The sequence below is a fragment of the Mauremys mutica genome, chromosome 2, assembly GCF_020497125.1.
Source record: "Mauremys mutica isolate MM-2020 ecotype Southern chromosome 2, ASM2049712v1, whole genome shotgun sequence".
Taxonomy (NCBI): domain Eukaryota; kingdom Metazoa; phylum Chordata; order Testudines; family Geoemydidae; genus Mauremys; species Mauremys mutica.
Genome location: NC_059073.1, coordinates 223,104,831 through 223,128,948, shown reverse-complemented (window position 1 = coordinate 223,128,948; position 24,118 = coordinate 223,104,831). Strand labels below are relative to the sequence as shown.

Here is a 24,118-nt window from a genome sequence, read left to right as displayed (position 1 = left end):
TCAAGATCACCAGGTGCTGATGCTAACCTGGTGTATGGGCAGTTCAGAGCCTTATTAAAGTGCTCGCCTCATCATTACAGAATTTGTCCACGATCAGTCAGTGGCAGTGAATCATTTATATTCCGGATGGGGGTAGCCCATTAGATTGCTGGCCATACAGCAGTGGTCGCCAACCTTTTTCAATGAGCCACGGAGGACCATAGCGGCGGACGAGCATCCGCTGACAAGCAGCAACGTCAATAGGCATCGCCGCCGAAATGCCCCAAGTAACGTCATCCAGAGGCGTCGCCGCCAAAATACCGCCGAAAATCGGCGGCGATGCTTCTGGATGACGCAGCTTGTCGGCGGCATTTCAGCAGATGTTTGTCCACCGGCCAATACACGGGTGCACTTAGATGGCGCGGGCGCCATGGCACCAGTGGGCACCGCGTTGGGGATCCTTGCCATACAGAGTCTTCAACTCATCCAAAACCTGGTTGGGGTCTTGTTTGCCACTGATTGAAGGTGGTTGGCTTTCATTTTCCACCAGCTATCCTTCATGTGGCGAAGCTTAGCTTGCACATTACACTTTGTATGTGAATACACCATCTTTTTAACAGATGAGTTTTTATAATTTATCCATGTGTGAAGAGCATGCATGGATGTCAAGAGTTGCTTTATATCAGCATCATTGTTGTCAAATCATTCCTGATGCTCCCTCTTTAGATGCATTGAACACTGTTTCCTGAAAAGATGACCAGACAGAGTCTGACTCAAAGTGTGAGGAGAACTTCATGAAATTTTTTAAACAAGCTTTGTACACGTGAGCTCAGATTTCAACACATGCACACTGAGCGTAGATATTGGAAATTGACAACATCTGCGCTCTTTCAACTGGAGGGTTAGTGTCACTTTACATCTCATGAGCTGATGATCAGACAGCATGCAGCTCCCTGCATTGCACAGGTGATTATCACATCCCAATGATTGCATTGGTATACAACGAGGGATGCATCCATGTTGTTTTGCACTTTGCTGCTTGTTGAAATATGTTTGTGATGACTAGCTAATTCTCCATGCACTTTTGTGAGGAATAGTGTGCCATTTGTACCCACACCTCGTTCACCAATTTATTTTAGGCAAAGCTTTGTGATTGCAACCAACTTGGACGTTAAAATTGCCTAGAATGATTAATTTGTCGCACTGATGAGCTGAGTTTATGGCATTGTCAAAGAAAAAGTCTATGAAGACTTTGACAATGTCAGAACATGTCACCATCAGTACATATGCACTGTTACATGACATGCAGATGTCAAGCTGAGGTGAAGGAAAATCAGGTGATCATTTATTCCTTTTGGTACACAACCAGGTGTGCACGCGCAATAGACATCCAAATAGCAAAGCTCACTCCCGATAGTCTCCACTCTTCTGCAGACTTGCCTATCCAGCAAATGTGTATCCAGCACAGACCTCTTCAAGATGGGACTTGCCTGGGAGATGTGTCTCACTTGGTGCAGCTATATCAATGCTGTATTTGGCAAGGTCTCTTCCAAGGACTGCAGTGTACTTTCCAAGCCCACCATCATCATCAGAAAGAGTGGAGACATTTCCAGGCTGCAAAGGTCAGTGTTCTGTGTGTGATGCTTCTTTTCAACCACATGCTGCTTGACCAGCTAGTCATGGCATACTAGTAAACTGATAATGGAGTGAGCGATATTTAGGGATCCATTTCTCCCCCTTCCCTGTATTAGGGAGAGCAGCACTATCTTTAAAGAGGGCTGATCTGTCGCATGAGAAGGATATGGATTCCAAGATCACTCCAAGTCAACAACAAACAACCCTCACACTGGCACTGCCTAACTGCAGGTTTGTGACTAGGAGCCCCCTGTTCCCATCACCACAGGACTTTCACAGAACAGAATGAGTGAAGAGATAGCAAGGAATAAGGACTATGGACCTGCACAAAGAATTGTTTAAAGTGGTACTAGGTTGAGCATGACTAGTCACATTCTCCTGTCCTTAAAAACAACGAGGAGTCCTTGTGGCACCTTAGAGACTAACCAATTTATTTGGGCATAAGCTTTCGTGGGCTAAAACCCACTTCAGCAGATTCATGGAGTGGAAAATACAGTAGGCAGGTATAAATACAAAGCACATAAAAAGATGGGAGTTGCCTTACCAAGTGGGGAGGGGGGGTCAGTGCTAACGAGCCAATTCAATTAAGGTTGAAGTGGGCTATTTTCAACGGTTGACAAGAGGTGAATGCCAAGGGAGGAAAAAATCACTTTTGTAGTCCTTGCTGGCTATTCTGTCCACTGGTGCAGAAGACTGCAACGCGTGGATTGACAACACAAGTCTTTGCAAGGTGTACGTGAAACAAAATTGAGAAAGCAGCAAAGAATCCTGTGGCACCTTATAGACTAACAGACGTTTTGCAGCATGAGCTTTCGTGGCCTTGCATCCGAAGAAGTGGGTATTCACCCACGAAAGCTCATGCTGCAAAACATCTGTTAGTCTATAAGGTGCCACAGGATTCTTTGCTGCTTTTACAGATCCAGACTAACACGGCTACCCCTCTGAAAATCGAGAAAATTGCTCGCAGAACCCACTGAAGGCCAAAGTGACCACAGCCCAATGCCCGAGCTGTGCAGCAGTGCCAAAGATAGCTTGCTAATGCCACTGCAAATTGAAGCAGAAAGCAGCTGCTCCACTGAAGTCCACGGGCCAGGATAGGCTAGCATGTCGGACAACCTCAGTTTGAATACAGACTATACTTTCTCCTTAGGTTTGAGCATTGGCCTGCTATACCCAGGGTTGTGAGTTCAATCCTTGAGGAGGCCACTTAGGGATCTGGGGCAAAAATTGGTCCTGCTAGTGAAGGCAGGGGGCTGGACTCAATGACCTTTCAAGGTCCCTTCCAGTTCTAGGAGATTGGTATATCTCCTTAGACCAGCTGCCTACCAGGGCTAAGGAATCTGGTTAATCCCAATAATGGACTTTTTGTCTGATGTCTACCTTCTGTCCAGTTGGAGTGGCTCTACTAGGAGTTAAACTACTACAGCATAGCTCTCAGGGTCATTGGAACACACAAGCCTTTCCACCATGTTCAGGTGCAGCCCTAGAGAAGGCCCTATCACCTTGCAATTGTAAAGTTAAGCGTGAACCGGAAGAAGGACAAATCACCTGTTATACTGTAGATGAAACACTGCTGAAGTTATAACAGGATAAAACAAACCTGGAAGACAAACATCTAAAATACTCACCTCTTCAAATCCCATTTCAAACAAACATTCAACTGCTCCTCTGACAGGTAACAACCGAGTAGAAAACGCTGGGTTTCCAATCCGAATAGACCTATATTTTTCTTCATTTGGATGTCTGATAGGGATTAAAAAAATTAAAACAATTATGTCATCAGCTAAAAAAACTTGGAAATTTACAGTGTGGGTAGTGACACCTCTCGCTGGATTTTTCAGGGTGTTAACATTTTTTAGAAGCTAAGAAACTTAGACTTGCTTTTATGTACAGAGTGTAGGCAGCCCATGAAAGGTCATTTCTAAATCTACATCCTACAAAAATCTTGACATAGGTTAGGCCACTGCTGTGCTGACATCACTGGTCATAATACTGACTAATACTCTCTCATTGTTTCCTTGTCCTCCCCAATCTGTCTGTGTCCATCTGTCTTACATTTACATTTGTACTCTCTGGGCTAGGGGCCTTCTTTTTGTGTGTGTTTGTACAGCACCTAGCATAATAGGGTCCTGCTCAATGACTGCCTGCCTTGGGATGAGTGTCCGTTTACTGTACATTCCCCACCATGTCCCACATGGCAAAATACTGTGCAATACCATGTGAATACCATGATGCTAGAATACCACGGTGATAGGCACAGTTTAAACACCCAAACCGCTCACAGACTGCGTGCGCGCTTGGGGGACAGGTGTGAAATGCACAAGACCTGCACCCTCAGGGTGGGAAACTCAACTGACTCATTAAATGTCAATCTCCTGCCCTCACCCTGTCCAGCCCCAGGAGAGGGGAGTAAAGGGCTGCCAGGTGGGCCCGTCCAAGTGGGTGCCGGGCAGGGGCGGGAGGCAGGTCACAAGGCCGGGCCTAGGCCCAGCAGGAGGCGGCAGCGACACGCTGCTTGGGCCGACACCGCGTGGGCTCGGAAGGGGAAGCTCTGCCCCCGCAGCAGGAGCTCTGCTCGCTAAGGGAAAAGCGGGTGCAACTGACCCAACGGGGGGCAGAGATCTGCGGTCAGCGCCACCGCCTCCCCTGCTGAGTCAGCAGCCCCTCCCGCTGGGTGCCCCCCGCGGCGCCCCCCGCCAGCCCGCAGATCGTGAGTCAGAAGATTTATACCCGCCACGGGGACGGTGACCTGACTGACCCCGCCCGGCGCGTCCGCCGCAGCTTCGCGGGCCCGTCCGCCCTGCTCACCTGAGGATATTGTCCGCGTAAGTGAGCAGTAGCCGCGAGGCCTCCAGGAAGGTGTCTCGGGCGTTCTGGCAGAGCTCACCCACGGCTCGAGAGTGCGGTGGCGCGGGGGGACCCCCCGCGGCCGCCATCGTGCTACTTTCCTGGGGGCGGGGGAGGGGAGGGTGTCCTCCCCAGTGAGCGGGCGCTGCCGTCTAGCGTGCGCGCGCCCGCCCGCTCGCTTGCTCCCAGATCCGGGACCTGCTGACCCACCCTGCGGCTGAACGTGGAGCGGGCGGGCAAGTTTCCCTTTCAGTTTCAACAGCTTCATTAGTAGCACACTCAGTGCCTCCATAGCTAATTTGCGCTGAGTTTTTCCACTTAACTCTAGGATTCAACGTCCTTGTTTTCTATGACAAATATAGTGCCTCTTTCCCCAAATTTACCGCACAGAATCGGAGTGAATTTTGAATTTTCTGAGAATTTTCAAATAAATCTGTTAGATTGAGTTACATTTAATTAAAAATGGGTCCTTTAAAAATATATATCCTGGTGAGTCTCACCCCTTTTTTTTTTTACCCCTTTAGCTACAAATGTATTTTATGGGTCTGATTTTCAGATGTACTAACCTTGTGCAGTTTCCCTTGAGGTTGTGGTGTGTAGTCTCTGAAAATTGGGCCCTAGGTGTATGTAGTGTACAAAATAAAAAAGAATTTCTCTCGGTCAGTTTCTACATGGTGTGGTCTGATTGCTTTGCTTTTAAAGTAATTTTGAAGCTGCTTGTCCTTTTCTAATGTAACCCTTCTGCCGGGCCGAAACGATAGCAGCAAGGGCCGGGTTCAATACATAGGGGTCCCTTCCCCACAACATAATGCAAAACCAGCTCAAGCCCCCACCCAGTGACCTGGGAAAATCTTACACACACCCCTGGGCTCCTCGAAGAGGCAATACTTCCCCTCTCGCAAGCACAGAGTCTTGGTGTAGCAGAAAAGGTTTAATTACATGATAAACAACAAGCATTAAATTGGGAAAATACCTCAGCTAGAGTTCATGGGTCAAACCCTGAGCAAAGACCCACCCCAGCAAATTGGGCCGTGTCCTTCTCTTGGGGCCCTTGAGTCCAGCAACCCCCAAATCACCCACAGTCCCAAAAGTCCCACAATCCAAAAGTCTCTGTCTTGGGGTCAGTGCAGCCCCAGGGTGCAAGAGTCTCTCTGCAGAGGTCCCCCTCCCCAGCCTGGGTAGAAAGGGGCACCTTACATGGTTTCGGGACCAACTGCCCTGCCTCTTCGTGGGGTTCTGCTTCCATTAGTCGTCCCCGCAAACAGCTCAGCTCCGCTTGCTCTGTGGGCTGCTCCGCTCTGCCAGCTGCTCTGGTCCACCAGCTGTCCTGTGAGCCACTCCAGCCGTCCTCGCGAGCTGCTTGGCTCCACTCACTCAGTGGCTGCACAAACTGCTCCACGGTATTGCTTCAGGCTCCCCCCACTCATTAGCACAGTGCTCTCAGCTCAGCAAGTCCAGCTTTTCAGTGATTCCAGCTCATAGTAGGGGAGCCCCAGTGCGTTCAGCTCAGTAACCTGTATCTAGATTCTTAAGGGAATCAAAAATTAGCTCTGACATTCTATAGTGGAGAGAGACACAGGTGGAACTGGTGCTTCTGGCTCACACAAGAAACCTACACCACCCAGTACAGATACCTGTCCCCAGCGCACCTCTCTCTCTCAACTGGGTTTTGGAACCCATGTCCCTTGTCTAGCAAGTGCTATTTAATTGATAATGAAACCCTCTATCATAAGACAGTTTTGTAGTTCCTCATTTACTTAATCAGGGTGACAACATTTTATTGCTCCTGCCCCAATAACAATGAAATTGGGACTCCCACAGCTGTGAAAATAACCATCCCATGCTGCTTTGCGGTATGCTAAGTGGGGTGGGAGTGCTGATGCAAATAACCAAAATACCAATGCAACACTTTAAACTTCTTTCCGCACTCCCCATAATTTACCACCAGATGTCAGGGTGGGGCTCATCCTGACTCTGCTTACACTAATACTGTGGTCCTATAAACCCCTAAAATGGATTTTTTACCATACAAGGACAGATCCATCCCATTTCACAAGGAGTATGTAAAATGTGCAAGTACCCTGACTAAGCCCTGGCTGGGATGATTTTAGTTGGGGTTGGACTAGATGACCTCCCATCAGTATGGCACCCCATTTAATAACTTTTGCCAGTACGAACAATGTATATTTCACTTTTGTCTGTTTACATTGAACCTCTAGGGCAGGGGGTGGCCAACCTGTGGCTCCGGATACACATGCGACTCCTTGTATAGGCACCTACTCTGAGGCTGGAACTACAGGCGCCAACTTTCCAATGGGCCAGGGGATGCTCACTGCTCGACCCCTGGCTCTGCCACAGGCCCTGCCCTCTCTCCACCTCTTCCCGCCCCCTCCCCTGAGCCTGCAGTGCCCTCACTCCTCCCCCTTCCCCCCCCCAGCTTCCTGCACACCAGGAAACAGCTGATCAGGAGGTGCAGGGAGGGAAGGCACTGGCAGCGGGGGAGCTGATGGGGGCTGCTGACATATTACTTTGGCTCTTTGGCAATGTACATTGGTAAATTCTGGCTCCTTCACAGGCTCAGGTTGGTCACCCCTGCTCTAGGGATAGTCATGCACACCAGTTTCTGCAGTTTCTTCTCCCAGAAAGCCAAAGATCACCAGGGTCTTTGAACTAGAGCAGCTCATTTACACACCTGAGAAACTTCCTCCTACCAAATAATGTACATTTACAGGTGCTTTTATCCAAGAATTTCGTAGTGTTTTAAAAAACACCGCTTGTTTTATTAATCCTTAGCACCCCGTGAGGTAAAGTGATCCCCATTTTATAGATGAGTAAACTGGGGCAAGAGCACAGGGTGAATCAGTGAGTTTATTATAGGCAACGCAGATAGCAACATCCATCATTTTAACGTTGCCTGGACACTTTCCATTATAAGCCCCTGGTTTCAGTTGCTTACAACTTTGCCAAATGTAACCATTTGGGCTGAAATTTTCCATGCTGGGATGCCAGCCTCAGGCTGAACTATTTTTGGAAAATTTCAGCAAAAACAATTCTGTTGTTTCTTAGAACAAAATTTTATGGAAAAATGTTTTGCCCATGTTTAAAAAAAATCTTATGACCATTTTGATGAGCAACTCTAGTGCCTCCATACTTTGGAGTAAGGGCATGAAATTTGATGGGGGCAGGTTGCCCTGGTGTCAGGGATGTGCCTTTTTGCAATTCCCATGAAAATCTGCTCAAATTTGGTAAAGTTATGAGCCTCTGAAAATCTCAATTTACACATGCTCAGGGGAGTTTGGCAGCTCACTTCTCTGAAGATTCTATCTGCTGTGGGCAGACTCCATCAGAGGTATGCAGAGGCTGAGCAGGACTTTCTCAGTTGGTCTTCCCAACAGTTGGAGATTGCTGAAGTGCCAGATAGGGGAACTGAGAGCAAGGATCTTGTCTTTCCTGTGCTTTTAATGCCCCCCTGCTGGCATCCAGGCAGAGAAGAGGAGGAGGAGGAGGAAGCTTAGCTACCTGACTGGAATATGGAGGAATAAATTGCCAATCCAAGGGAGTTGGTGAAGTCGAGAGGGTGGGGGTGGGAGAGGACTGGGATTTGACGCTCAGGGATCTGGGACTGGAATGAGGAGCTGATGCAGGTGTGGCGTGTTAAAATGAGACTGGGGGCACGGACATACTGTGCAACCTTAATTTGTCCCCCTTGTGCATATACTTTAACTGTGTGATTAAAGACTTTTTTGGGGACAAGCAATATTCTAGCATTTCCTGACTTCAGAATTTGTAACCTTAATGTTCTTTTTAATATAGTTTTATGTGTGTAATACTAAATAAGATGATGTGAAAAAAATAAAGTGAGTGAAAGTGAATTTTTGAGTTCTTGGTGCTCTCTTTTGCATGTTTTCTATTTCTGGATGTGACTTTTTCGAGAGTGCTTGGCTCTTTTTATTAATTTCCTTTTTAATATAACTTTATTCTGTATGTCTTTTTAAAATCTTGATGGCTCCTCCTTCTAGGGATCTGCCTTGTTGTTTTTTGTTCTGACTCCTCTTTTTGGTCTCTGTAGATAACCCTAATGGCTCTTGGATTCTGGTCATGCTGTGCTCTAAGATAAGTAGGGAGAATATTTCCATCACCTAAGGGCAAATTGAAGAAAGGCTCTACTTATTGTCATGGGTGGGATTCTAACTGGTGTCGCAAGCAGAGACTGCAAGATAAACACACACCACTCATCTTACCCTGCCCCAGCCTCACAGATAAACAGGCAGAAGCCAAGGGAGCAGCGGGTCACATGCCCTACCAATCCAGCGCCGATTTCTTGATTGGTGCCGGCATTTCCGACCAATCGAGGAATCGGCAGTCGATTATCAGGTTGTCGAGGTTTGAGACCCTCCCCCCCTTTTTTTCCTCACGTGGTTTAGCCCACCGCCATTGGAGAAAGGGAGGGAGACAGAGCTGCCCACAGAGGAGAGGGGGAGGTGAGATACAGACATCCGAGGAATGTGCCTGTTTCCGCGCCGATCTCAGGGATGGGATGACATGAAAGGGAGGTTCGGGAAGGGCGCGCGGGGGGGATCCTGGCCCCTCCGGAAACGGGCCAGGGCTGTTTCGGGGCGGGGGGTTGTTGTACCCACAGCCAGGGACAGGCCGGGTGTCTGAGCGGCGCCCCCTCCCCCCGAGCGCTGCCATTGCTGCTGCGGTCCCAGCGTCTCCTGTGCCCGCCAGGCCGCGCAGGCAGCGTTAGAGCTGGAGCTGGAGTCACTGGAGAGAGGCCTCCACTAACTAGGCGGTGTAACCGCTTCCCTCGCCCCCAGGTGTTTGCAGGCGTGAGGTTTGAAAATCCACTGTTGTTTTCAAATAGGGCTGCTAATTTTGGTTGGGTCCATTCCTGGAGGTTTTCATCCCATGGCATAAATTTTAATTAAAGATTAAGCTTGTATTCCTGGAGACTCCAGGACAATCCTGGAGGGCTGGTAACCCTATTTTCAATGCGGTGCCTGGGGGCTGGTAGTGAAGCCAGGGGAGGAAGCAAAACAGTAAAATATCCTCTAGTTTATTTAGTTTGGAGGGCTCCACTCCTTTTGTGAATTGTTGATGTTTGCCCCCTGTAACAAAATAGTATTCCATGTAATCTCAGCTACTCTAGCAGTATTGCCAACCCCAAATGTTCAAAAAACATGAGTCAGGCACACCAAAATCATGATATTGGCTCTAAAATCATGAGATTAAGTAAAATAATAGCTTTGTTTTTTTTTTTGTGTGTGTTCTGCTTTATGAGCCTTTAGGGTGCACTGGGGGGGGTCACCTTTTGAAGCTTTCTCCACAGTCAGTCAGAAGGGCTAGAAACTTGTTGGTATTGTAACACAAATAAATAAGAGCCTTCACTTGGGTATTCCTCACTTTGCACTTTTATACAGATTTATACTTTCAGTATGCTGTAAAAAATATTAACCAATCCTGTGATTGCCCTTAATGTTAGATTAACATTTATTTCTTTTTATGGAACATTAATAGCCATTAAATGAAGGTAGTGACTAAGCATTGTTTTTTCAGAACATAGCTTGTTATAAGGTTTACTCTGACAATATATTCAGTGGTTCTCAAACTGTGGGTTGGTTGTGACCCCGGTCACTGGAGCTGGCTTAGGCTTGCTGGGGTCTGGGCCAAAGCCCAACAGCTTCAGCCCTGGGCAGCGGGGCTCAGGGTACAGGCCCCCTCCCCCTCTGCTGGTGTGGTGGAGCTCCCGCTTTGGCCTTGCCCCCCCCCCCCCCCCCCTGGGACAGCAGGGCTTGGGCAAGCTCAGTCCCTCCTTCTGGGGTAATGTAATTTTTGTTACCAGAAGGGGGTTGCGGTGCAATGAAGTTTGAGAAACCCAGCGTATTATGCCAAATCCTGAAGTCTGGCTGCCAAATATGCTGACTGTTGACCCACAGCAGAATATAAAAGTGAAAGCAGCAGCCTTAAAGATACAACATGCTGCTCTTGTGAATTTAATACCAATAGTGTTTTGCAGCCTGTTTTCACAGGAAATAAAATTACCATACTTTCAGTTTTTCTTCCCACTCATTCCAACTGGAAAAGATCTTCACCAAACTTGAAGAAGCTACATAAAAAATATAAAATAGGTTTCCCTGTCCTTTCAGTGCTCTTTGTTTTGCCTTTGGCCATATGTATGAAGAGGAAACATTATAAGAAAAAAGTGAGAGAAGTTCTAGTACTTGTCCTTGGCAAAAACAACAAGGCCAACATCCAAAATATCTACTGTTATACAATTACATGTTTTTACCCATATAAAATAACATCATACCTTTAAACATTTAGCACAATAGAAATAAAGGCACTAGAACCAGATGCTGTCACAGGATTAAAACTCTGTTCAAAAATAACCATCCAACTCTTTATCTAGCAGCAGGAGTAGGTAACAGCATTCTATTACAACAATATTATCTCCAAGTGCAGTTCCCCTCGGAAAAATTATTTGGTAAAAAAATGGGATAGTGGGGGTTCCAAGGTTATTTGTTTCTCGTGGATGTCAAACCAAATTTGCTCCATTTAGAAGAGAAAATGGTTATTTTCTAATTGGAAGCCCTGCAAACTCTACTTGGACACTTAATAGTCAAGTTGGGTTATTTCTTTCTTGTGTATCATCACAGATAATAAAGTTCCTGCAAGCCAAATAATACTCTCATGAGCATCTGCACAACAGGAATACAAATTGCCAAACCAGATCAGACCAATAATCTAGTATCTAATTCTTTAACAGTGATCAATACGAGATTCTTCAGCTGAAGGTGTACTAAACATTAATATAATAATGCAAAATTTTATGATGCTAGATATGGTTATTTTCAAAGTGAGAGCTATTAATCCTGTAACAGCATTATATTCCAGTGCATTTATTTTCACTATACCAATACAACTAATGGCATAGAAGTCATTTGATGAAGGCAAATACATTTGATTGTGTGAAATATGGTGTTTTGGAGACACTTCAAATAATTGCTTAAAAAGAGCAAATGGCCATATTTCATGGCTTTCTAAATCGCAACTGTACTACATTTTTAATAAATGTAAATTAACTACTTAATATGTTCCACAGCATTTTGATATATACTATATGACTTTAAATAACTTTTTCCCCAGTTAGCAACAATGTAGTTTCAATTAGGGACTAATTTATAGAATTTAATTATCTAAATTTATAGTTAGTTTTTTGATTAAACTTTATCTCAAATGTGAAAAATCTGATTTTATTAAGTTGTTAAATCAAAAATGGCGTGATAGAGCAAAGCAATTTTTGCACAATATAAATCGATATTCATTCAAATACAATGTTAAACTAACATTAAGGGCAACCAAAGGATTAGTTAATATTTTTACAGCATATTGAAAGTATAAATCTCTATAGAAGTGCAAAGTAAGGGATACCCAAGTGACGGCTCTTATTTATTTGTGTTACAATACCATCCGAGATTGAGGCCCAAGTGTAATAGGTGTACGAACACATTGTAAGAGATCCCTGTCCTTGTCCCAGAGAGCTAACAGTCTAAATGAACAAGATAGACAAAAGATGTGAGGGGAAAGAGGCATAGAGAGGTGAAGTGACTTGCCAAGGTATCAGATCTGTGGTAGAGCTGGAAACAGAATCCAAGTCTCCTAACTCCCAGTCTAGTGTCCCATCCCCTAGACTATGCTGTCTCCCATAAAGGTTATGATGAGGTCCTTAACTTATGTAATAAATAGCCATGATAGGGCACTAGTCACCCAGAAAACACCATTCTCTGCAATTTAGAAAACTCATGCATTTAAAAGGCAAGGCCTAATTTTACTGTACCTTAAATGCTTTTTACATCAGCTATTTCATTGTTACCTTTTTTACCTGTTACAGAAACATATTTCAAGTTACCCTGATCTCCACCATGATCTCACAGTGCTTAGCAGATTTCTTAAAAATTGTAAATTTTCATCACCGGAGTCCCAAATTACATCAATGTTTAAGAAGTGGCAAAAATGGTTTCAGCACCAAGTCACTTTCCAAACGTCAAAGGCGAGTAGTTGTCACAGGTATTGGTTTAGTGTCTCCTCTTGGCGTTGGGATTCAATTTGTGTGGAATCGCCTTCTCCAAGGAGAAAGTGGGATTATCTCTCTGGATGGGGAAGAATATACAAGTGTTCCATGTAGAGTGGCTGCTTGTGTGCCAAGAGGAAATGGCAAGGGTCAGTTCAGTGAAGAAAACTTTGTGTCAAAATCAGAAAGCAAATCCATGTCTTTGGCCACTATCATGGCCTTGGGTGCTGCAGAGCTAGCAATAAAAGACTCCGGCTGGCATCCACAGTCTGAACTGGATCACTTAACTGCTGGTGTGGCAATTGGAATGGGAATGGTTCCGTTGGAAGATATTTCCAATACAGGCTTGACGTTTAAAACAAAAGGTTATAACAAAGTCAGCCCATTCTTTATCCCTAAGATCTTAATCAATATGGCAGCAGGTCAGATCAGCATTAGATACCAGCTGAAAGGGCCCAATCATGCTGTTTCAACCGCTTGTACCACAGGAGCACATGCTGTTGGAGATTCCTTTAGATTTATAGGCCATGGTGATGCTGATGTGATGTTGGCTGGAGGAACAGAGGCTTCTATTAGCCCCTTGTCTATAGCTGCATTTGCAAGAGCTCGGGCACTCAGCACTAACTTTAACTCAAGCCCTAAACTGGCATGTCGACCATTCCATTCACAAAGAGAAGGATTTGTAATGGGAGAGGGTGCAGCTGTGTTGGTGTTGGAAGAATATGAACATGCTATGCAAAGAGAAGCCAGGATCTATGCAGAAATTTTAGGTTATGGACTCTCTGGTGATGCTTGCCACATAACAGCACCTAATCCAGATGGAGATGGTGCTTTTAGGTAAGAATTTGTAGATTAATTTGACAGATACATTATTAAACTATTATTTTCTGTTGGTCAATATTCTCTGTAAATTTGCCTAGAGAAATATTGTGCATCTCAGTATGAATACCATCCACATATCTTTTAACTGGTGTGGGAGTGTTTAAAATACATTGGTACGCAGATTTTCAAAAAGCCTGAAAGCTTAATCTGAACAATGGAAGATTTTATAAGGTTTTATCTTATTTTTCTTGTGGGAAGGTAGTCTCACTAGATTCAGCCTTCTTATGTAATATTATGGAAGTTTTATTCAATGTGGAAAATATTTCACTTTTACTTTTAATGTACACAGCTGTTCACACCATAAATGACTCCCAACTACAGCCACATGTTAAAGGCTCTCTGAATACAAAAAAAACTTTTGAACCTCTGTATTTAAGAGGAGAGATATTCAGCTATGAAAGCAGGTAATGCTGCTACCTGTGTTATTTAGGAATGCTATTTAATTAGCCCACATTGAACTCCGAAATAGTACATTAGCAATTGTGTAATAGTTGGAGAATGTCAATTCCCAGAATAATTACCTTGGATATTATCAGTGTGAATAGTTAAAATGCTCTCAAAAAGATTTTGGACTTGGTTTGAACAAGTTCCGTAGATGTGTCTATGCAAAGCACATGGTTCAAATAGAGGCATGTTTTAAGTATCTTGCTTGGTTGGGATCTTAATGCAGACTCAGTGCCTTCAGTGTGGTATTGGTGGAAAAGGTTAGAGCTGGTGGATGTAGACAGCAGAAATGCACTTTGGATTTTCACTTTGATATGTCCTCAGATCTCTGCCTAGAATTAAGATATTTTCACACTGTAGGCTGACTAAATGTCTTATTTTTTATAGGATAATGCCATTTTTCAGCAATCTTTTGCCAGTCTTAAAACAAGCCTGCTTTTACATGGCATATCTGTGGAAAAGAAGGCATGTTGCTCTATCCATTACTGAAATAGAAAATCTTCTTTATGAAACTAGTTTACACACAGTTTATACCTTTTTCCTGTTTCACTGTTTTGACATTTTATGTTTATATTGTGTATATAGTGTAAATACCCTATAATTAATTAAATTATCAATGAAACAACTTACCTGTGTGTGTGTGTGTGTGTGTGTATATATATATATATATATATATATATATATTTACTGTATGAGAGCCTTGTGTAGGCCGACTATAGGTCATTGCTAAAGTTCACAGGTACAGTAGTAGCTTTATTAACCTTCATAGTTTATTGTAATATTATGCTAAAAATGTTACATATCAGTTCAAAGTAATGGTTTTCATAGCAGCTGGGATGCCCTTTGTGTTTATGTCATATTGTTGTTACCATATGAAATGGTCAAAGAAAAAATGAATATGGTAAAACAATCCAAGAATACTAACTAAATAAAAAGTGAAAGCATGGATGACAGTGGCACCTAATCAAAGCTAAACCTATTTGTTGATAATCTGGATTTGCTGAGTGTGCCTATATGAGCCAGTGCATTGTACTGACCCCATTAGAATTATTATTGTAGTAATAGTTCATAGTCAGTTCAGTTTTTCTGTTCTTAATATACCTATACTATGTCTCCCAGGATTTTTTCCTTTGTAAGGAAGAACTGCCCTGGCAAGGAAATGGACTAAATGACCAAACAGGTGGTTCTCTATATTTTATGTTGTTCTGAGGTCTGTGTTTAATACCATATCTTTGCTTTGTTAACAGATTTTAAAGTAGAAGACTAATTTACCAGTTTTCTCTTTATAGCACTTGGTTCATACTTAATTGCTTTAGACTTTTATTTAGAATTTAAGACATTTATGATAAAATACTGAGATTAACCATGAACTTTCTCTCAAATTACAGATTTTTTTCACCACTGAGCTGATACGATTATATATTTGTAACAGTTTTCCTATATGCATCTTATAATTGTGGCAGAATATGAATTAAATTCACAACAGGAAATAGATAATTTTATATTAAACATTTTAAATTATGAATTATTATGTTTTACTTTAGCAAAGAAATCTGAAATGTGTATTTTACACTTATTACTGTATATCAATTATTGGCGTCCCAATTTATATAATGTCAAGGGCATATAGTTTCTGTGAGTTTTTCCTGCCTCTCTGGATTTTTTCCAGGGGAGAAAGCAATTTGCACTAAAGTTCTGAACAGTGGTGAGGATGTGGCTAGGGATGTTGTGAGCAAAAGGGAATAATATAAACACAAGGGACAGAAAATGTAAAAATTAGGAAACTTTTTGTTTAATTTCCTATGATCAAGATGGTTGCTGTAATCACTGAGGGAACTCTGCTTTTGACCTGGTGGCTAAACTAGAGAAACTTCAGCAGAGGGTAATTGAAGTTGTAAAATAGTTGGGGGAAATAATTTTTAAGATAATAAAACTTATTTTAGAAGGAGAATGATTGACCTTTGGATTAAAAACAGACCTCTAATGGACAATTATATCTGTGATCTGTGGCTTCATTCATTATATCCCCTTTTTCAACCTGTGGTATAACAGTTTTTCCACTGTAGACTTTAATTCCAGTCAATATATTCTATAGAAGAATAAAATATTTAAGATGACCAAGATCTAAGTGTGTATATTATTCTTCTGTTGCTGATAAAGTGAATGAGTCTCATTCTGCTCTGCCTTGCATCTTGTGTAGTCATTTATATTGGAGCAAAGTGCCTGTGAAATGCAACCATTCTGATTTTAAGCATTTAACAGCCATTTCCACTCTGAACAGATGGCAGTGACTACAAAAGACAGCGGGAAATCAAGCTCTCTATTTTTCTTTTTCCTTAGATGTATGTCTGCAGCAATAAAAGATTCTGGAATATGTCCTGAGGATATAACATATGTCAATGCACATGCCACTTCTACACCACTAGGAGATGCTGCTGAGAATCAAGCCATCAAGAGACTTTTTAAAGAGCATGCATATACTCTTGCAGTTTCCTCAACAAAGGGAGCAACAGGACATCTCCTGGGGGCTGCAGGGGCTATAGAGGCAGCTTTTACTGCACTGTCCTGTTACCATGGAATTTTACCACCTACTCTCAACCTGGATAGAACCGAGCCGGAGTTTGATCTCAATTATGTTCCGCTAACAGCCCAAGACTGGAAAAGTGAAAAACGACGCATTGCTCTTACTAATTCATTTGGCTTTGGTGGTAGTAATGCAACACTGTGCTTTGCTAATGTTTAACTTACAATGTGTATGTGTGTGTAAATACTACAAATGCAAATTGGTAAATGCCCTGAAAAATGATTTGTGGACTTCATTATGTTTTGTACTGTAACACTTTTTACATGAACCACGTACCTTTTTATTCAGTCACATTGGAGACTTGCTTATTTTTTTCTTTTTTAAGTCTTACAGCGCTTACCTATTTATACTTCAAACTACAAAAGAATGAGTATTGCTCTTTTAGAGTCTGATCTTGCAAATGCTAAGTGCTTTCTTTGATTTCATTCACTTCACTGGGAGGTTAGGATGTTCTGCACTTGGCAGGATTTAGTCCTTAATATTACAACTCCTGTTTGATCAACAACCCCATTCATCTCATTCTCTCCTTTAAGATATTGTTTGCATTACTTCTGATTATGCAGAACTTTGAAATACCAAATTCAGCACTTTAATTAGGAATGTCTTATTTTAAAAAGAAAGGTATTAAAGTTGGAAATGCTCTAAAATCTTTTTATATTAAATATTCAAAAGTACATGCCACTGTTAAAAAAAAACAACTATTAATTGCTCTCTCTTTTTTTTTTTGTGATGTAAAAGTAGAATCTAAATGGAATTATTCTTGCAAATGGTTTGGTAAAGATGTGGCTCAGCTAGACAGAAAAATAAACCTATTTCAGCTATTCTAAGTGAGGGGGAATCTGTCAAAACTGAGGGCTTTATTTACATCAGTGCTATATCTTTTGGAACATCAAAGAAGTAGACTCAGCTGAATTGCCTTTTCCTCAAAGGATTTAACAGTGAACAGAAATTTATTTGATTTGAAAGCATGATGGTTTTGTGTTTTCTTTATATGTATTGGTAATCCTGATTTTGTTTTAAATTTTAATAGAAAGATTTAAAATAAATAAAAATTCCCCTCCTGTTTGCAGTTCAGATATTCCAGATCCTGTCTGTCACTGACTCATCTATTTTAATTTTCCATGATAAGTGATTATACAAAGGTATATAGCATAAATAGTGAAAAGTAAATTATATTTTCAAAATTCAATTTTACTAACCTGTACAGTTAATGTGGGATATATTGCCATTGAAATCAATGGCTGTTAAGTGAGTTCAGCACCTTGCAAGTTAGGCCTGGTCTACACTAAGAACGGGTGTCGAACTAGGGTACGCAAATTCAGCTATGTGAATAGCGTAGCTGAATTCGAAGTACCCTAGTTCGAAGTACTCACCCGTCCAGACGCCGCGGAACCGAACTCCGCGGCTCCAAGGTCGACTCCGCCACCGCCGTTTGCAGTGGTGGAGTACCGGAGTCGAACGGAGCGCTTCCGGAGTTTGAACTATCGCGTCTATATTAGACGCGATAGTTCAAACTCCGAAAAGTCGAACTATCCACGTCGAACTGGCATGTAAGTGTAGACTAGCCCTTAGAGTGCATAGAAACGCAGCTTCTGTTTTCTAATAATATGTCATGTTTATCTTGACAGTATTCCTTTAACTTCATAAACAGAGCTTTTTTGATGCATTGAATTCAAATGAAATGAAGTGCTGAATTTATAGCTGCTGCATCTCTTACCCGGTAACATAATTTTGAATCAGTCAGTTTATGACTTTATAAACAACTTAGTTGTTCCGTTAAAAACGAATCAAATATAAAATTTCACACAGAAATATATTTACCTTGCTCCTCACATCATTAGTACAAGATGTGAATTCAAAGACATTCATCAACATGAAATTACTCTGGTTATACATGTGGATATCTATTTAATTTAGTAAATGAAGATATGAGGTTAAACAGTCTCACAGAAAGATGGAAATTTGTCCTTCTGTTGTACTATAATGCTATATAATAAGGTAGAACTTTCTTGTTGGATCAGAAAAGTGGTCCATCTAGTCCAATCCTGTCTCCAGCAGTGGCCAGTACCAGCTGCTCTGAGGCAAGGTGCACAAAATCGTGCAGTAGGCTGTTATAGGGAAAATTTCTCCCTCTCTCCACTCCCAGTTCTTAGAGATTTGCATATGATATAAACCATCAGGGTTTATGTATCTTCCAAATCTTTTTTTGAAATATTTACTATTATAATTCTAAATGTAGATATAAATGTCCAGTCCTTTTTTGAATCATGCTAAGCTTTTGGCCTCAGTGATATGTATAAAAGGACTAGCAAAGAATCCTGTGGCACCTTATAGACTAACAGACGTTTTGCAGCATGAGCTTTCGTGGGTGAATACCCACTTCTTGCATCCGAAGAAGTGGGTATTCACCCACGAAAGCTCATGCTGCAAAATGTCTGTTAGTCTATAAGGTGCCACAGGATTCTTTGCTGCTTCTACAGAACCAGACTAACACGGCTACCCCTCTGATATAAAAGGACTGTTAAGTGCACAGAAATATTAACAGCAGTCATTGAAAACAAAGGCTTGAACTCATGGTCTCCTGAATACATCTCTCTCTGAATACATCTTTGTGCTAGCGTACAGTATATTTTTATTTTAGGAATTACATAGCGTGCTTTTTCAATAGATCTCTGTGTGCTTTACAGTAGTGAGTAAGTATCATCCCTATTTGGTTTGGTGATAGGGAAACTGCGGTACAGAAAAGATAAGTGACTTGGGCCAAGCTTACATAATTGAGAACATTACTGGAACTGGGACCAGAAGCCAGGTTTCCCATTTCAGTTACTGTGACCTATCCAGACTGCTAGTTAATGGATGAAAACATGGATCCTAATGAAAGTTGTATTGATTCTCACAGCTACAGTTATGCACCATGTCAAGTTATGGATAACTAATTTATGGGGAGATAGAGAGTGCTATATGAGGATGGACAATATTTAACAGTAAAGGGGGAGAGATGAGGGTCCTAACATGATTAAAAGTACAATTTTTAAGAAGCGTTAATGGTGAGCAATACAAGATACTGCTGAAAGAATAACATTGAATTGCATTATTATTTGTATTACCATAGTACCTAGGAACCTAGTCATTGACCAGGACCTCAGTGTGCTAGGTGCTGCACAAACACAGAACAAAACAGCATCCCTGCCTCAAGGGGCTTACAATAAGTGTCAAAATCTGAAAGATGCAAATGTGAAAGTTGTGTTTTAAAGCAAAAGTTGTAAGTATAGTGCAAGGTACCCACATTATGCCAATACTAGTAACACATTGATCACTGCCTTTTTACTTAATTAGGGTAGCTCTTTTATATACTTATGGCACTAAAATTACTTAGAAATGTTTATACAGCTGAGGGAGGCCCATTAAATAGCCGGAACCCTGTATACTGTGTGGGAATTGATGACTCTAAGATGATGGTACAAAGTATATTAATGAACTGTCCCCTCTTGGTACCTGCTACATTTGCAGCTGTGTCTTTCCTCCCTGACATTGTTTTTCCAAATATTGTAGACTTACAGACTTTTCCGCACAGGTAATGTTCAGAAGTTTCTATCTCTATCTTGTAGCTCCTCTTCTTCTCATCTTTGCTATAGAATTTATCATTTCTTCTGAGATGTGTTACTGGAAGCACCTTAAATCTGGGCAGTGAGACTTGATGAAGAGGTACATAATTATAGGAGCTTTATTGACGATGTCTTCACTTCTGCTCTGCAAGAGTATTCACACAGCACTGATAATGCTCATAAGAAGAACATAAGACATAAGAATGACCCTACTGGGTCAGAGCAATGGTCCATATAGCCCAGTGGCTCTGAACCTTTCCAGACTACTATACCCTTTTCAGGAGTGTGATTTGTCTTGTGTATCCCCCAGTTACACCTCACTTAAAAACAACTTGCTTACAAAATCAGACTTAAAAATACAAAAGTGTCACAGCACACTATTACTGACAAATTGCTTAGTTTCTCATTTTTACCATATCATTATAAAATAAATCAATTGGAATATAAATTATACTTACATTTCAGTGTATAATATATACAGCAGCATAAACAAGTTGTATGAAATTTTAGATGCTTCAAAGGGAACGAACAAAACAGGACAATTATCTGAGTGATCCATTCCCTGTTGTCCAGACCTAGCTTCTGGCAGTTGGAGGTATAGGGACAGCCAGAGCATAAGGCTGTGTTCCTGACTATCTTAGCTAATAGCCATTGATGGATACATCCTCCATGAACTTACCTAATTCTTTTCTGAACCCAGTTATACTTTCGGCCTTCACAACATCCCCGGGCAATGAGTTCCACCAGTTGAGTGCATTGTGTGAACAAGAACTTCATTATGTTTTTTTTTAACCTGCTGCCTATTAATTTAATTGAGTGACCCCTGGTTCTTGTGTTATGTGAAGAGTAAATAACACTTCCTTATTTACTTTCTCCACACCATTCATGATTTTTTATGACCTCTATCATATTGCCCCTAATAGTTGTCTCTTTTCTAGGATGAACAGTTCTAGTCTTTTTAATATTTCCTTTCATGGAAGCTGTTCATACCCCTAATTATTTTTGTTGCTCTTCTCTGTACTTTTTCCAGTTCTAAATATCTTTTCTGAAATGGGGTAAGCAGAACTGCATGCAGTATTCAAAGTATAGATGTACCATACATTTATAGAGTGGAATTATATTTTCTGTTTTATTATCTATCTTTTTCGAAATGGTTCTTAACATTTTAATTTTTTTTATCTACTACTCCACATTGAGCAGATGTTTTCAGAAACTATCCTCAATTACTCCAAAATCTCTTTCTTGAGTGGTAACAGCTAATTGAGCCCCATAATTTTGTAGGTATAGTTGGGATTTTTCCCCCAATATGCATTACTTTGCACTTAACATTGAATTTCATATGCTGTTTTGTTGCCTAGTCACACAATTTTCTGAAGTCGCTTTGTAGCGTCACAGTGAGCTTTGGACTTAACTATGTTGAGTAATTTAGTATCATCTACAATCATCTATTTGTCACCTCACTGTTCACCCCCTTTTCCAGGTCATTTACGAATATGTTGAACAGCACAGATCCCAGTTCAGAACCTTAGGGGTCTGCTATTGACCACATTTTATTGTGAAAACTGACCATTTATTCCTACTCTGTTTCCTGTCTTTTAACCAGTTACTGATCCATGAGAGGACCTTCCCTCTTATCCCATGAGTGCTTACTTTGCTTAAGAGCCTTTGGTGTGGAACCCAGTCAAAGGCTCTCTGAAAGTCCAAGTACACTGTATTAAGTGAATCACCCTGTGCCGTTGCACTCAATATGTTTTATGGAAAGATGCTTATGAGTGTAAATATAATGTAACTGGAATATGCTTTATGCAAAAGGTCTCTTGTAAGATATCATTACAAAGCTTATATTCTACTGAATGTATTCATCCTATTTGTATGAATGTATCATTCTTGTATCTGAAGCTAGAAATATTAAGTATTACTCTGAAGTTCTATTGTAACTATGCAAAGTGTGGGCCATTAATGGTGGCTTAGGATCTTGGTGGCTCCCATTAACTAGAACAATTAGTTGTAAATGGTTGTTTACTTGTTCACTTCCTGTGAGTCAGGCTGGAAAGAATGGAGGCTTGGGGTCTCACAGGACATGTGACCATATCACCTGGTATGGGAATCCATCTAAATGGAAAAGCACCAGGTTTAAGAAGGAAGGGTGGGAACCCAGAGAAAGACAAAGGATTCCCACCTTGTGCCAAAGCTATAAAAGGTGGCGGAATGGAACAAAGGGGACTGCCAGTCATGAGAAATCCCCTAGTTACTACCTGAGCTGGAGCTAACAAGGACTGCACCAGGGGAAAGGATTGGGTCCAGTCTAGGAAGGAGTCTAGTCTGTGCAAGAAGCTTATTGGAACATCTGAGGGGGAAATTTACCTGTATTCAGTTTCAAAAATGTATTAGGCTTAGATTTTGTGTTTTGCTCGGTAACTTACTGTGTTCTGTCTGTTATTACTTGAAACAGCTTAAATCCTACTTTTTATACTTAATAAAATCACTTTTGTTTATTAATTAACCCAGAGTAAATTATTAATACCTGGGAGAGCAAACAGCTATGCATATCTCTCTATCAATGTGCTAGAGAGAAGACAATTTATAAGTTTACCCTGTATAAGCTTTATACAGAGTAAAATGGATTTATTTGGGGTTTGGATCCCAGTGGGGTCTGGGTGCTGGAGATAGGTAACTTGCTGAGCAGTTTTTGGTTAAAGTCTGCAGCTTTGGGAGTGTGGACCAGATCTGGGTCTGTGTTGCAGTGGAGTAGCATGTCTGGCTCAACAAGACAGGGTTCTGGAGTCCCAAGCTGGAAAGGAAAACGGGCTCAGAGGTAGTTTCAGCATGTCAGGTGATAGTCCCAAGGGGGTCTCTGTGACTGATCACACACCCTTGTCCACATGCTTGTCGAGATGCTCAAAGAATTCAATGGATTGGTGGAGCATGATTTCCCTTTACAAAAGCCATGTTGACTCTTCCCCCGCCTGTCATGTTTATCTATGTGTCTGATAATTTTGTTCTTTAGTTTCAACAGTTTGCCTGGTACTGAAGTTAGGCTTACCAGCCTGTAATTGCCAGGATCGCTTCTGGAGTCTTTTTAAAAAAAAGGAAATCAGCATTACATTAGCAGTCTTCCAGTCATCTGCAGATGCTGATTTAAGCAACAGTTAGTAGTTCTGCAATTTCATATTTTAGAACTCTTGAGTGAATACTATCTGGTCCTGGTGACTTATTACTGTTTAATTTATCAATTTGTTCCAAAACCACCTCTCTTGACCCCCTCAGTCTGGGACAGTTCCTCGGATTTGTCACCTAAAAAGAATGGTGGCTCAGGTATGGGAATCTCCCTCAGATCCTCTGCAGTGAAGACTCATTTAGCTTCTCCTTATGGTCTTGTCTTCCTTGAGTGCTCCTTTAGCACCTTGATCATTCAGTGGCCCCACTGATTTTTTCACAGGCTGCCTGCTTCTGAAGTACTTAAAAAGAGATTGCTGTTATTTGTTGTGTCTTTTGCTAGTTGCTTGTCACATTTTTTTGGCCTGCTTAATTTATACTTTTACACTTGACTTGCCAGAGTCTGCTCTTTTGTTTTGCTCAGTTGAATTTGACTTCCAATTTTTAGAGGATGCTTTTTTACCTCTAATTGCCTCTTTTATGCTGCTGTTTGGCCATGGTGACATTTTTCAGATTCCCCTTCTGTTTGGTCCTTTTACAGCCTCCTGTCCCAGCATGTACTGAGCTTACATGAAAAACTGGAATAGAATCTTTAGGAAGTAGTCTGTTTAGTTGTTCCGAAGTTTTGGTCTGGACTAGTAGGTGGATCTCATCAAAACATGACACTTGGGATCTGAATAAACTATGCAGAAAGGAAAAGTTGGTTAGTACTGACAGCTGTAGCAATCAAAGGATGTTTGATAAAGCCATTCAAAATTGGGAAACCAAAGACAATTCAGGAAACAATAGTACTTAAAAAGGGGGAAGGTGGAAAACATATATATAACCAAGAGAAAAAGAGTGCGGGTGAGGGATTGAGTCTAGAGTTATACTTGGGAACTTACTTTTTTTTAATACTGTTTTATAGGATCTGGT

The 24,118-nt window shown here is 41.6% G+C and overlaps 2 protein-coding genes across 9 annotated transcripts in view; one reads left to right on the top strand and one right to left on the bottom strand.

Annotated features, from left to right (window-relative positions):
* NGLY1 (N-glycanase 1) overlaps positions 1-4,975 on the bottom strand; it is a 47,812-nt gene extending 42,837 nt beyond the window's left edge. The window contains exons 1-2 of one of the 4 annotated variants that reach the window (XM_045007561.1): positions 4,423-4,975; positions 3,243-3,357 (exon numbers count right to left, since the gene is read on the bottom strand). In XM_045007561.1, the coding sequence (XP_044863496.1) occupies positions 3,243-3,357; positions 4,423-4,550 (243 nt within the window). In that variant the 5' untranslated portion in view covers positions 4,551-4,975. Of the gene's footprint in view, positions 1-3,242; positions 3,358-4,218; positions 4,251-4,372; positions 4,390-4,422 lie in introns of those variants that run through there. The other 3 variants (XM_045007560.1, XM_045007563.1, XM_045007562.1) reach the window with 3 other exon arrangements.
* Positions 4,976-8,887: 3,912 nt separating this feature from the next.
* On the top strand, positions 8,888-17,525 carry OXSM (3-oxoacyl-ACP synthase, mitochondrial). Of its 5 annotated transcripts, XM_045007116.1 has the most exons (4): positions 9,104-9,295; positions 12,353-12,511; positions 13,021-13,369; positions 16,199-17,525. In XM_045007116.1, exons 2-4 carry the CDS (start codon positions 12,475-12,477, stop codon positions 16,599-16,601), a joined length of 789 nt encoding a protein of 262 aa, XP_044863051.1. In that variant the 5' UTR covers positions 9,104-9,295; positions 12,353-12,474; the 3' UTR covers positions 16,602-17,525. The 5 variants fall into 5 exon arrangements, with proteins under 5 accessions (XP_044863050.1, XP_044863049.1, XP_044863047.1 ...); XM_045007115.1 differs by lacking the exon at positions 9,104-9,295 and adding an exon at positions 8,888-8,942 and having other exon boundaries at positions 12,353-13,369; XM_045007114.1 differs by lacking the exon at positions 9,104-9,295 and adding an exon at positions 8,944-9,010 and having other exon boundaries at positions 12,353-13,369.
* Positions 17,526-24,118: the final 6,593 nt, after the last annotated feature.